Consider the following 14,807-nt stretch of genomic DNA (forward strand, 5'->3'; position numbering starts at 1 on the left):
GAATATTCTCCTCACAGGATGTACACCACCTTAAAAGGCAGTTAATTCCATTTTCAAGCAACTATATGCATTCAAAAAGCCTTAATTGCTGAATTAGCATGAAATGTTAAATTAACTGAAACTGGGCATGCATTCTGACTCCTGTTAGTCACAGCTTTTTAGTTTACTCACTTAGCCCAGAGTTTATTCTACCTCACCTAAATGATTACACAATAAAGTAATCTAGAGAAGGCCATGACATAGAAAATCTGCTGTTTCTAATTTCATACATTATCTACTTATCACCCATTTATTTATATGAAGGAGAATTTCTATGTTAATAGCCAGAATTCTGGAGGCAGATTTCATGGGTTTGAATCCCACTTTTACTACATACTACCTGTGTGGCGTTGGGCATATTATTTGACTTTCATTTGCTTCATCTTCCTTGTCTCCAAAAAGTGGAAAACCATCGAAGTAACTCATACGTTGTTTGGTAAGCTATAAATCAGCTTAATAAAAGTGAATGACTTAGAAGTGCCAATGGACTATAGTAAATATTATGCAAGTATAAGCTATTACTGTCTAACTAGGGTTTCTCTGTCTGTCTTTCCATCCATCCATCCATCTACCAATCATACAGCTATCCAATTACAATCTCTAGCCTGCCCTTCCCCAGTCTTCATCTGTAAAAGGATTTAAAGTAATTATTTATACTTCAGTGGGGGAGGGAGAAAGAAAAGGGAAAAAAATAATACTTAATAATTATCAGAATAGTGATAGCAGTGTAGTTTCTAAAATTCTCTGAGTCATTTAATAATAAAAACTCTCAGAAAAACTAAGGTAGCAAAATCACAAACCTTTGTATGATATATACAACAAAATCAGATACAAAGTTCTTCCTCTTTCCTTTCTTACTCCTCCCTTCCTCCCTGATCATGTAGTTTTAAAGTCATTGGGTAGGACACACAAAGGTAGCTAGCTGACCAAGAGGATATAGAAGGAGCCATGAGAGGCCAGCATGGGGTATCAGAGCCCAAGAACAATAAGATGGATGTCCACGTAGAGGGCGGCTTGCTATATAGTACATCAGGACCCAGGTAGGAAGGAAGGTGTCCATGGGTAGTGGGGACTGGCAAAAAGCATCAGAGCCCCAGACGGTCAGGAGGGTGTTCCCTTGGTGGGACACAAAAGGTACACTTCTTGAATATTTTCTTAATTTCATCTGTTAAGAGAATATAAAACGTGCAATGTTGACTTTCTACATAGCAACACTGTCATCTAGTCTCAACTATCCAAAACTAGAGACACAAGTTTGTGATCTTAAACCACTCTGAATTGGATTTGGCACAGATTAACCCTCAACAGGCTTGGGCTCCATGGACTCTAAGTCAGTGACTATCTGTTGTATGCAAGGAGGAGTCCACCTTTCTTGATTCCATCCTGTCCTGCTAACTGTCACTCTGCAGAAACTTATATCCACCTGCTGCTACACATTTCTATAATGTACCTGTCTGCTTTCTACTTCAGCCTACTTGAGATCTCCTAACTCTATCATCAATTCAATTTCACAACACACTGCTAGCCCAAATTCAGGTTAAAAAATGGTAAGAACCTGGCTTTTAAGTGGTTTGTTTGGTCCCTCTGCTAGGAATGGTGTGGTCACCTGGTTTTGATACCTGTCTTTCCCCTGAACCTTCCTTGCGTCATCCTACCAATCACAGTCAGACCTTTGGCAATCCTTCCTCAGATCCCTGACTTAAAATCTTCTTTGTATTTGTATCTTAATCACCTCAAGCTCATGGGTGCCAAATGAAGTACCAAGCTTCTCATTTATCCTGTAATTGCTTCCTTTTCCTTGGTCACATATCAGGACACCAGTTCCGTACCCTTATTTTACTTCAACAAATATTTGACAGGTAAGCAAAGCCCTGTGCTTGGATTGGAGATTAAGCAGTAAACCAATCAGGAGTCTCCCCCCCCCCCCCCAAGGAGCTTGCTTTGTAATAAGCAGGACAGACATTAAAGAGCTAATGACACCATTGCTTATTACTTCATTAAATGTCACAAAGGAAAAGAACAGGCAGAGGGACACCGAAATTCTGGGGAGCCTGAAGCTTAAACAAACTGGGAAAACTTCCTTAAGAAAAAAATTAATTAAAAGTACAAATACAGGGCGCCTGGGTGGCTCAGGGGGTTAAAGCCTCTGCCTTCGGCTCAGGTCACGATCTCAGGGTCCTGGGATTGAGCCCCGCATCGGGCTCTCTGCTCAGCAAGGAGCCTGTGTCCTTCTCTCTCTCTCTGCCTGCCTCTCTGCCTACTTGTGATCTCTCTCTCTGTCAAAAAAATAAATAAAAACTTTAAAAAAAAATTACAAATACAAAATTTAGGTACAGGGCCTTGGAAGTGACTTGGGCAAGTAAGGGCCCTAAAGCTTATGTTTCACTAGTTTTAATGGTAAATTGGCTTCTGAGGACAGGAGCTCAGAAGGAACAAGGCAGAGGATTTAACCCACTAGTCAGGGCACACAGAGTTGAGAAAAAGTACATATTATGAGCAAGAGAGAAAATTCCAGGCCAAGGGAACAGCAAAGGCTCTCAGTTGGGAGCATGTCAGAGGAGTAACAAAAGACCAGTGGGTGTCGAACATGGACAGCAAACTGAGGATGACATTGGGGAGGCAGGCAGGGGCCAGACTATGTAGTAATTCCAGGTCAAGTTAAGGATTTCACCTCTTAGGAGAAATAGTGGGAAGATTTTGAAGGGACTGAGAGCAAGGAGATGAGTGGCGCTGTCTCAGATCAACTGGGATTAGGGTGGCAGCAATACCTATGGAGACACATTCAATGTATACGCTGCTTCAAATTTGATGGCCTTACTTGCCACACAAACTTTGGCCACTAGCCTAAAAAGGGACTTCAGTCCCTGTGGCTGTCCTGGCAACTCCTATATTGCCAGCTCTCACAGCTCCCTCAACATGAAAGCTGTGCTTTGCCACAGCCGCCGGCGTACTAGTCCCAGTGACAGCTCCAGGAATGCCAATGCCCAGCCAGCCCTGACCAGGGGGCTCAGACTTTTTCCCTCCAGTCTCGGTTTAGATCTCACAACATCTCACAAGAAACAGCACACAGGAAACACTTCACAACACGGTGTGGCATTTCACTTCCTTAGCAGCGGCCCCCAAAGGGACAGGATACACAACTCTCCAGAAGGGTGGAGGAAAGGACAGCTCTGGGGTGTGAAATTTGACCAGTCCAAGTAAGTAGACAGAAAGGAAGCAGTAGGTACATCTCTCACCCTTCTTCTCCTCTCAACTGTTGAGAGGCAGGATGATTTCACATGGCACTCTCTATCCCATGTGACTGAGCCATCAGCTCCATTTCCTTGGGAAGTGGGAGCCAGCTCTGTCATGTACCACACAGGCTCTGCTTTCCCTTCTTCCTATCCCATTTCCCTTTTCTTCCCACTCATACTGCTCTGGGGTTGTAGCCTTCAATCAAGCATCTTCACATGAACTTTGACATGGGCTATGTCTTCTAAGCTAATGTACATTAAGAAAGAAATGGCTCTGAGATCTATTAAAATGAGCTCAAGATCTATGCAAGACCTGATATTGTGAGTGTTCAGTATGGTTCAGTTTGGTGTCTTTCTGGTCTTTTTGAATGGTATCGTTTGATACAGCTGAGGCTGTATCTTATTCACCTTTGTTTTTTTGGCAAGAGACCATGGACGCAGTAGGTGCTTCATAGATCTTCCTTTGCGTGGAATTGGAATAGGTTATCCATGACCCAGAAAAGGAAGAAATCCTGTGATCAGATACTGAAAATTGAGCAGACCCTATAATGCTACTGATTTGACACTAAACTGAAAACTTTTCCAGAGGCCACTTCTTTTTCCTGGTATTTATAAAACAACAAATTCAAACCAGGTTGAAGAATGCATAAAAGATGACATTAAAAGTGTGGTCATTCGAGGTGCCTGGGTGGCTCAGTGGGTTAAGCCTCTGCCCTCAGCTCAGGTCATGATCTCAGGGTCCTGGGATCGAGTCCCACATCGGGCTCTCTGCTCAGCAGGGAGCCTGCTTCCCCCATAAGCCCCCGCTTGTCTCTCTGCCTACTTGTGATCTCTGTCTGTCAAATAAATAAATAAAATCTTTAAAAAAAAAAAAAAAGTGTGGTCATTCCTGGGTTAGAGTGAAAAGGAAGGGTTGGTTCAGTATGGTTCTATTTCTAGAAGAAAACAAAACTTTCTAAAAAATATGCACATGATAAAGAAGATACACTGGATAGACATTAAAAAAAAACAGCATTCAGTTGAATTTACCATATTTTAAGAACGTACCTAACTTCTATTTTTTTTTTTTTAACCGCTCACGTGGTCTTAAATGTTTATTCAGAATAGTAAAATACAGTGGTAGCCACTGGCAAAATAAACAAATAATAATGATTGTTCTTATGCAAATTTTCATTCTGACACAGTTTCTCTGTCTTTACTTTTTCATGCTCTGGTATGGATCTGGATCTGTCCTGCTGGTACACGTGTCATTTCTGTTTTCAGATATAATAGTAAAGAGCTCATAACAGATTTCCTCAGTTCCCTATCATGTAATTCAAAAATCAATCTATGATAAGGAGAGGAACTTCATGAATTTAAAGTATATTCATCATCACATTAAGTCATTTGCTGAACTTAAAACTGGTTCTTGAACAGCTGGTGTGATATCTCCGATTTCTTACCACCCATTATCACCACCCCCAAAGAAATGTTCATTGTAAGTGGTACAGTAACTTTGGCTTGAATACTTTTTGTTTTTCTTGGTTTCTTTTAATGTGGGCTCGCTCTTTTTTTTCTTTCTTTCTTTTGTTAAAGATTTTATTTATTTATTTGACAGACAGAGATCACAAGTAGGCAGAGAGGCAGGCAGAGAGAGAGAGAGGGGGAAGCAGGGCTCCTGCTGAGCAGAGAGCCCAATGTGGGGCTCGATTCCAGAACCCTGGGATCCCCTGCCGAAGGCAGAGGCTTTAACCTACTGAGCCACCCAGGCGCCCCTAATTTGGGCTCTTTCATTGTAAAAATAACCTGTTTTAATCTGTTCTGAAGCATGCATTCAGAAAGACAAAACCAACTACTGACTCTACAAAGTGCTACTGCGTACCTACCACAAGAGCTAAGATGAATCCTGCTACCTAATGTTGCCCTCCAGTGGAACACGGAGGCCTGGGGAGAGCTCCTTCAGGTGATACACTCTGGGACAGCCCATATTTTTAAGATTATAGTGAAGATTTTTTTTAAATTGACATTATTTATAGATTGACCTTCTTGATATGTAGATTGCTTTCCTGGGAAAAGATTCTACAGACTGGTTTGACTGAAAGGAAAAGCATAACTTTTTCTTAAAAAAAAAAAAAAAAGAATTTAAAAAAATAAAATATTTTTAAAGAAAAAAAGAATTATTTCCCCCCAGGCGCCTAAGTCCTTATGCCTCTGCCTTGGGCTCAGGTCATGCTCTGTGAGAAGCCTGCTTCTCTCCCACTTCCCCTGCTTGTGTTCCCTCTCTCACTGTGTCTCTCTCTGTCAAATAAATAAAATCTTTAAAAAAATAAATAAAATTAAAAATTTCCCTTCTTTTCTCCTTTTTTCTTTCCTTTCATTTTTGTTGTCCTTTTTCGTTCTTTTTTTTTTTTTTGCTACCCATACTTAGAAAATGATATTAAATAAAATTGAAATTCAAGAAATAGATACAAAATGTGAGAAATGTGAAAAGTATCTTTAAGTTGGTTAGTATGTTACTCATTAAAGTTTTTAAAAGTATAATGCGGTTATTTAAAAGTTGATGCTCATTACTGAAGAAAATATTTATTTTAAAGTATTTTATTCTACAGAAAGGCAGAAAGGCAAGCAGCATGATAAAGCCATTCATCATCGTCAGCTTAAAATTGGCAAAGCTCATGCCAAGCACAGGTTCTGTGGAAGATTTCATGGCCAATTAGGTAAATTACACATGTAAAGTGACCTCAGCACCAAAGATCATGAAGCCAATTACTGACCATGTTTAATTTTACCCCCTTAAGTGCCAGAAGTCATTTTTTTCCCTTGCAGCTTTAAGATAGTCAAATAAAATGTACAATTTTTGAACACCATAGAAGGCTTTATAATATTTTATAATGAAGAGTCATTAGTATATAAGTATTGTTAGATATAGTCTTCTACTTCTCTGAAAGGTTTTTAAGAAAACTCAGCTAAAGCTGTCTAGAAGATTTTTCATGACAGCGTGATGGACATAAGTGTACAAATTTAAGTATGTATTTTTCTATTTGAAATACAAATTTGAGGCACATGGTTAGTTGTCTGCATTTATGCAAGATTCAATTTATATTATGGAAAACCTGCTGACTAGTGTTCCATTCTGGAGCATTCTGTCCTACCATTTTATGCATGTCTGTATTCAAACTAGAATAGTATTAAATGAACATTTTATATTTTAAATATTCAAGAGTTTTATATTCAAAATTTCTTCTCGCTGTCAAACTAGTTTGCCTAAAGGCAAGGTATGATCCTGTTATACTCTCAAAGGTAGAATTAAATTTTATCATGGCATCCATCATAATATACATTTTGCTTAATATGCAAATAAAGAGTATATGGATTCCAGGAATAAAGGACTTTTAGGTAGTGTGTGAAATCCAAGGGACCACTTTTATAGAATAGATTCCTTTTAAATTTACATTTCCATCATTTTAATGAAAACACAGGTAAACAAATTATAATAAAAATGTTTTAAGTTACCATTTTCCATTCAATTTTACTTCTATGGGGCTATTTTTCATGGCAGGTCTTTATTTAAAACTAATAAAAATGGAAGAGAAGAAATAAAACAAATATATACTAAAGAAATCATTACCTCAGCCATTTTGGAGAGTTCCATCCAGTCATTCTTGCTGTAACTGCACATGATGCTAGCAATCACAATCTTCGAGAAAAAAAAAAGGAAAGAATGTCAGTTCCAATAGTTGCACGTAAGGGTGCTTTTGCACATAAGGGTATATTAATATTTACACATATATGTTTATAATGGTAAACTGTATCATAAAAATTAGTTTTTGATCTGTTGAAAGACAAATTATTTAAAAACAGCAGTGCATTACGGTGAGGCAAAGGGTAAGATTCAAGGCTTCAGACTTATGTTAGAGACTTTCTCATTTATTATCTTTGAATTTTTTTTAATTTTTGAATGTTTTATTGAACAAATTTGACACATAATACATTGTTTAAATTTAATGTGTATACTTGTGTTACTTTGATACATTTATATACTGTAATATGATTACTATTATAGTGATATTTATCACATTACAAAATTGTGGTGTAGTATTCTTGTTTATATTAAAGACCAATTATTCTTCATAAATAATGGAATCTCTATTCGAAGTCCAAATTTTGCTGAAAATTATTTTTAGTTTGGCATCATAATCATAATGCATTAAAATACATTGATTAATATCACTATTCTATCATGAGTTGTATACTGACTTTTAATTGTGTAAATACTATCACTTTTTTTATGTGTTCTTTTTTAAATTAAATTAAATTAAATTTTATTTTCAGTGTTCCAAAATTCATTGTTTATGCACCTTATTACATTTGAATTTTTATGTAAGTTACTCTTCTGATCCCCAGCATTCTCATTTTTAAAATGGAGATAATGATACTGACTTTGCCAACCTCCGCAAGCGATAGTGGGAATTAGGTAAATTTGTGTATGTGAAAGGGTTGTCTAAATTATACAATGACATGGAAATCTTCATTAGTATAATTACTGGTATAGCTAAAAGTTTCAGGATATGGAAAAGAAATAAATTAGTGTCTTCTTCAATCATATCTTATTACAGCACAGGTAATAATACCTTACATATTCATAGTGCATTATATTTTTAAACTTGGTTAAATGTTGATTATTTAACTATAGTATTACAGTAAGCCTGTAATACAGGCTATACAGAGTAGTAGTTACTACTACCTGCTCCAAAGCTGGAATGTCCAGATTAGAACTCTGACTCTATCACTTACTGTGTGGCCCCGGGCAAATTATTTAGTTTCTTCATTGGTGAAATATGGATAATTGTACTACTCGTTCAGAAAAATAATAACAGAAATTACTAAAAATCTATATAGCTCTTATGATGAGCTAGGTACTGTTTTAACGGTTTTTACTTCACTTACTTAATCATTCCTGATATTAGTCCTCCCATTTTACAGATGAAGGTGCTGAGGCACTGTGATGAAAAAGTCACATAACTACTAAGAAGCAGAGCCAAGACTCAGACCCAGGCAATTTGACTGGGGGTCTGTGCTTTTAATCACTAGATTTTGCTGGCCCAAAAGAAGTAATTAATACACATCAGCAATTTTTTTATTATTAATATTTAAAGACTGAGATTGAGACAGGAAGAGTTTGTGCCAAGCCTAAAGTCACAGATTCTAGTGGAAGAGTTCAGTAAAAGTCCTTATGCTCTCACCACATGCAGCCTTTTTTACTTATGTGTAGAAAACAAAACAAAACAAAGGTATGTTGGAAAAGTTGGATGAATGCATTTGACATCAAGAGAACCAGAAAATAAGTTGTGATCATCTTGGAGAGAGTTCTGAAAACCAAAAAGACAACGAGCTTGTCTGTAACAGTGAGTTAATTTTTTCTCTCCTGAGAGACTATCATCTCATTGGGAGCTGGAACTGCCCTGCGTCATTCATCATCTTATCTACAGTAACCAGCAGTGTTTGGCACACAGTAAGACTGAGTGAATAAATGAAGGAGGTTGCCAAAGGTTTAGGGAGTTGTTTTATCAGCTCACCTTTTAAAAGTAAGTAAAAATGAATATCATGAGTCAGAGAAGGGAAAAATAAACAGCTAATGAAAACTGTTGGCAAACAATTACTATGAGTCAGATTGAAGAGTGAGCAAGGCTAATGCAGGTGTTGGTCTTGGTGATGGGAAAAAGGGTCAGATGTTAAAATACACAGGACTTGTGTCCTAGAAGGAGCTACCGAAAGAGAGGAATCAAAAGATCTGAGTCTGAATCTGAGGGATGGAGAGAAATCTCAGAACATGAGTCAGATAAAGGTGGGACAATGATGAGAAATAAAAAGCCAGGATCAGATAGATTTCTCTTTGGAGAGGGGGAAAAAGGGAAGAAAGTAAATGATGAACAAAGGAGGAAAACTGAGAATGCCTAATTATTTGGGGGATGAGTTCAGGATTCAACATTTGTGTCTAATGGGAATGCAGCTTCTAAGAATTTGTAGAAAAATGTAATAATGATCCATGGCCTTTTCTCTAGTGGCTAAAAGAAAGGGCGGGGGGAGTCAAATTCCACGCTTGTCCATTTGCAAACTAAGAAAGGGTCACCAGCATACATTATGAACCTTCAGTTAAGAGATGATCTTTCTGCCCTTTCCACGTGATCTGCAATCTCAGGGACACTCTGCCCCATTCCCCAGTCTTAAACAGACCAATGAGGAATACCACAGGGTACACCAGATCTTCCATGACCAAACTAATACCTCCTGTGAATATCCCTTGCATGAAAAAATAAGGAACTGCATTTCAGAGGAAAATCAACTAGGGGCAGGTGGGACAGATTCCTATTGTCTTCAGTGGCTTCAAGGTCAAAGAAAAACAAAACAAATTTTAAAAACAAAACAGTTAAAACAGGTACCTGGATGGCTCACTCAGTTAAGCATCTGTCTTCAGCTCAGTTCATGATCCCAGAGTCCTGGATTGAGCCCCACATCTGGGCTCCCTGCTTAGTGGGGAGCCTGTTTCTCCCTCTCCCTCTGCCTGCCACTCCCCTGCTTATGCTTTCTCTATCTCTGTCAAATAAATAAAAGTCTTGGAAAAAAAATAATACAAAGATTTAGGAAATGGGTGGAGTCCCCAAGCTTGATGCTAAAACATTAAAGGCAGGGTTAGATCCAAAGATAGAAAATTAAAAAAAGATTTTAGCCTTAGATACCAGTTCTTCTATGGTTAAAGTGACAAACAACAGACCACGGTTTTTAGGGAGTTTTATTACTTAAATCAAGATAAGACAAAAAATAAAAATTAAAACTAAACACGCCTCCAGTGATGACAAAGTAATCCCAAAGTTCACATTTCCATACAAATATGAAGTGGGTGTGAAATCAGCACAATGTCCTCCACTCCAGTGCCACTCTTGGGCAGCCATGGGGGACAACAGGGGAGATGGTTCTAGTGGGCAGGACCCAGCTAGGCAGATAGGCTGATCAAAGAAATCCACTGCCAGGGAACTAATTTTACTAGCACTGACAACAAGATATACTATATGCTCTCCACTAGTATCTAATCTGGTTCTACTTTACTAAATAGCCATTAGCACTGATTAAACTCATCATTTGCCCTATAAGTCCTAAGGATCATGAGAAGCCACATTGGGCTTGAGAAATAAATATTACCTAGAGAATTGTCCTGAACATCAAGAGTATTGGTGCCACCAAATGCCTGGGAATGCAGTGACTGAGTATGATTGTGGGTGGGCTGTCACTGAATAGGGGTGACCATACGTGGGAAAGAAACATGATGTGAAGCAGAGGTTGGTTTTATTTGTGTGCTCTGAGCAACTAAGCACTACCCTGTTCTTCTTTCCTCATTGAAACAGACTCTACATTCTTGCCCCCAAAACTGATGGAGTACCTCCAATAGGGCTAATCATAGTGAGCAGCTACTCTGCTCTCACCAAAGTCCTGTCCAGGAGCTGGGAAGGAAAATGATTCTTTCCCTCTTTGGTTCCTAAACTGGAATGAAGTGTGTTCAGAGCAACTGGTGACCACTGACTGACTCCTCACTTCACCCACCCTGCCACCTCCACCAAAGCTAGTTGCACTAGGGACAAAAAAGCAGAGACAGGAACATAGAGAATGCGCGATGGGAAGAGACCCATGCTACGGCCACTGTTAAGCCAGGTGTACCACTAACGTGTCTGTATGTGTAAACTAACACCACTTTTGGCTTAAGAAAATTCACATTCCGTTTTGGTTTCTTTTACGTAGCATCTTGACAACTATTACATGCAAAACTTAAATTGGCACTTTTGAAATAACTTCCTAAGACTTTTTTTTTTTTTTTAAGATTTTATTTATTTATTTGACAGAGAGAGAGAGATCACAGGTAGGCAGAGAGGGAGGGGGAAGCAGGCTCCCCGGCGAGCAGAGAGTCTGATGCGGAGCTCGATCCCAGGACCCTGAGACCATGACCCGAGCCAAAGGCAGAGGCTTAACCCACTGAGCTACCCAGGCTCCCCACTAAGCCATTTTTTTGATAATCAAATATATTTAAGGGAAAAAAATAACTTTATACATTATTCTTAAAATGCTAAATTGTCTTCGTAGTTTAAATATCCTTAATCTAAAAACAAGGGATGTTTTGGGAAAATATGTGGTGACATTCTATTTCACTGGAATAAAGATGACCCCCAAATCACTTTGTTCTTTATTAAAAGACATTAAGCTTTTTAGAAGAGTCAGGAAATAAGATATTAACACTAAAACGATACTGGGCATGATTTAATCTTTCTTTTTCTTTTTTTTTTAAGATTTTATTTATTTATTTGAGAGAGAATGAGTGAGAGAGAGCATGAGAGAGGAGAAGGTCAGAGGGAGAAGCAGACTCCCCAAAGAGCTGGGAGCCCGATGCGGGACTCGATCCTGGAAGTCCGGGATCATGACCTGAGCTAAAGGCAGTCGCTCAACAAACTGAGCCACCAGGCGCCCTAATCTTTCCTTGATAATTAAAAAGTCCTTCAGTGTTCTATTGTGCTTGAGTTTTAGTCAAGAACCGGGTTTCTTTTCCTATGAAAAAAGAGGATTGACAGATTTTGTATTGTGAAACATCATGTAATATTACTAGAAATAAATATCCAGAGAAATTTATTTTTAAATTGAGTAACTTTTGCCTATATTTAACTTAAATTATACTGCTTAAGGGCTCCATTTTTAAAGATTTACTGGCTTATTTTAGAGAGAGGTGGGGAGCACAAGTTGGGAGGGGCAGAGGGAGAGGTAGAGAGAATCTCAAGCACACTCTGCACTGAACCTGGAGTCTAACATGGGGCTCGATCTCATGACCCTGAGATCATGACCTGAGCTGAAACCAAGAGGTGGACGCTCAAATGACTGCACCATGCATGTGCTCCAGTGCTCCATTTTTTATAACTCATATTTTAAAACATTATTGGAAGAGTTCATATGTAAAAGCCAAATGCTATGTAGTTTTGAACAATATCCTACATTTTATGATATACAGTCCAGTTGGAGATTCAAACAATGTCATTTAGTTAATTAATAAGTATACTGAGCATGTACTATGAGGTAGACAGCAAATGACATACATAGGAGTTTAAGACATGGACTTAGAGTCTTTTCTATTGAACATTCAACAAGTGTTTCTTGTACTATATACCTGTATCTGTTCTAACTCAAAAGTGATAAACAAACACCCCCCCCCAATCCCTGCTTTCCTGAAGCTTACATTTTAGGGAGGGAAAATAATCATAACAAGTTTAAAAAAAACCACAATTGTTGGGGCTCTTTCCAAGTCAAGATTATTATTAGGAAGGCATAATAGAAGACATCATGAGGGTGCATAGTGCCCTATCAGACAACGGTCAGTAAAGGGCTCTGTAAGTTGAGTCATGAAAGATAAGAAGGTACCTTATGCAGAAGAATAGGATGGAGAATTTGGTGACAACTGGCATTCTAAGTAGAGGAAAGTACCTGTGCAAAGACACTGAGGTGGGAATGAGCATGGCATATTTAAGAAAAATTGAAGGCCATGTGAATGGAGTTTCATGCTAGGGCAAGAAGAATGTAAGAGAAAGTGAGAAAAGCAGGCAAAAGTCATATCTCTGGGAGCTGAACCCTGTGGGAGTTTGGGTTTTATTATAGGTGCAACAGAGGCCAGTGAAAGATTTAAAGGAGAGTGATAAAATAATCTGATCTACATTTGCAAAAGATGTTTTTCACTAACTTAGAGGGAATGGAGTGAAGGTGTTTTAGAATGAAAGCAGAGACAAGTTAGGTTGAAATAATGCTCCGTGCATCACATCCATGGAGATGCAGAGAAGTGGATGGTTCTGAGCTGGAACCAATCAATAAGACTGGTCACTGGTCAGATTCAGGAGATGAGAGAAAAGGAAAGATGAAGGATGACCCCTAGGTTACTGAGATGGAAGAAGGCCTATGAAAATAACTAATGGGGGGTATTAAGAAGTTTTATTTTAATATATTAACATAAAATGTCTAGTAAGCATCATTAGTGAGGACGTAAATTGTATCACTGTATACATGAATCTAGAATTCCCCAATGAGTACCCTCTTTAGGGTGTACTTTTTAGAAACTTCAACATATAATGGTATTTAAAGCTACCTGGTTAGGTAACTTCGGAGGGAAGATATGCCACCTGAGAATGTGATGTAACAAATGCCAAGAGGGGGAAGTGTTCCAAAAAGTATAAAAGCAATCCATTCTGGTGATACTTCTGAGAGTCTGCATAAGAAAACAAGAGAACTGACCATGTGATTTGGCAATACAGAAACCACTGGTAACCTTTACAAGAAGGGCTTCAGTGCAGCAGGGGGACAGAAATCAGACTGGAATAGTCTGCTTGAACAGAATATGAAGTGGAGAGAAGTGATAACACATAACCCTCCCAAGAGTTGGGTGGATAGCTAAAAGATAAATGGGGCAGCGGATGAAGAGTTATGGGAGGTCTAGTGAGAGATGGTTTTTTTAATAGGCCATATGTGAATATGTTTTTATGCTTGTGGGAATGATCTGGAAAAGAGGAAGAACCTGTTGAGAAGGCAAAAGGTGATGATGAATCCATCACGTAAATAGAGGAAGTGACCATTGATAGGAGTAGACGCACTGTTTCCAGTTTAATGGAGAGGAAGAGATGAGTAGGGAGAAAAAATAGGTATGGATACACCTCAGTTTATGGATTTGGTGTAGAAATGGTGAAATTATCTTTCCTGGTGTTTACATTTTCTTAAATAGTAGATGAGGTCTCTTGACAGGAAGGAGAATGGGGGAGAGAGGTTTAGAAATCTGAGGGAGAGGTGGGAGTACTGAAGTTGTCATCCAAGAAAATGGAAAAGCAAATTTACCAAAAGCTCATGGTAAGATTCCTAGTCTGTGAAAACACATATAATTAATCAGGATTAGCAATATTTTTGGAAAGGGAAATTAAGTAGTAAAAGCAAAAGGATATTATGATTTAGAACACTGCAACACAGACCAGAGCCCCTGTTTTACAGAATGTTTTGTAATTGAGACCCATCTTATCAAGACTGGTTTTTGGTGCTTTGGTCATTAAAATGTGATGTGTTCCCATGAAAGGGCATTCTTTTTTTTTTTTTTTCTTTAAAGATTTTATTTATTTATTTGACAGAGATCACAAGTTAGCAGAGAGGCAGGCAGAGAGAGAGGAGGAAGCAGGCTCCGCGCTGAGCAGAGAGCCCGACGTGGGGCTCGATCCCAGGACCCTGAGATCATGACCCGAGCTGAAGGCAGAGGATTTAACCCACTAAGCCACCCAGGCGCCCCTGAAAGGGCATTCTTATATGTAATTCTGCTTTACACAGAATATTTTTAAATTGCCTTTTTGATTAGCTTCACTTTCATTTTGATTCCTGCTTACTGAAAATAAAATGTGTACTCTGTGTGTAGACATCTAATCGCTATGAGACATTAATGTTCTAAAGCATATGAAATACCAACTATAATAATTTATGAATCAAATTTTGCAGTTTCTCTTA

At 38.4% G+C, this 14,807-nt stretch overlaps 1 protein-coding gene across 1 annotated transcript in view; it reads right to left on the reverse strand.

The window, feature by feature from the left end:
* The window catches only part of DPYD (dihydropyrimidine dehydrogenase), an 829,985-nt gene that overhangs the window by 290,565 nt on the left and 524,613 nt on the right, over positions 1-14,807 (reverse strand). Inside the window, exon 15 of the mRNA XM_032867196.1 lies at positions 6,880-6,948. Coding sequence (XP_032723087.1) covers positions 6,880-6,948 — 69 coding nt within the window. The remainder of the gene's footprint in view (positions 1-6,879; positions 6,949-14,807) is intronic.

Source organism: Lontra canadensis, unplaced genomic scaffold, assembly GCF_010015895.1.
Source record: "Lontra canadensis isolate GAN:19392208 unplaced genomic scaffold, GSC_riverotter_1.0 scaffold33, whole genome shotgun sequence".
Lineage (NCBI taxonomy): Eukaryota > Metazoa > Chordata > Mammalia > Carnivora > Mustelidae > Lontra > Lontra canadensis.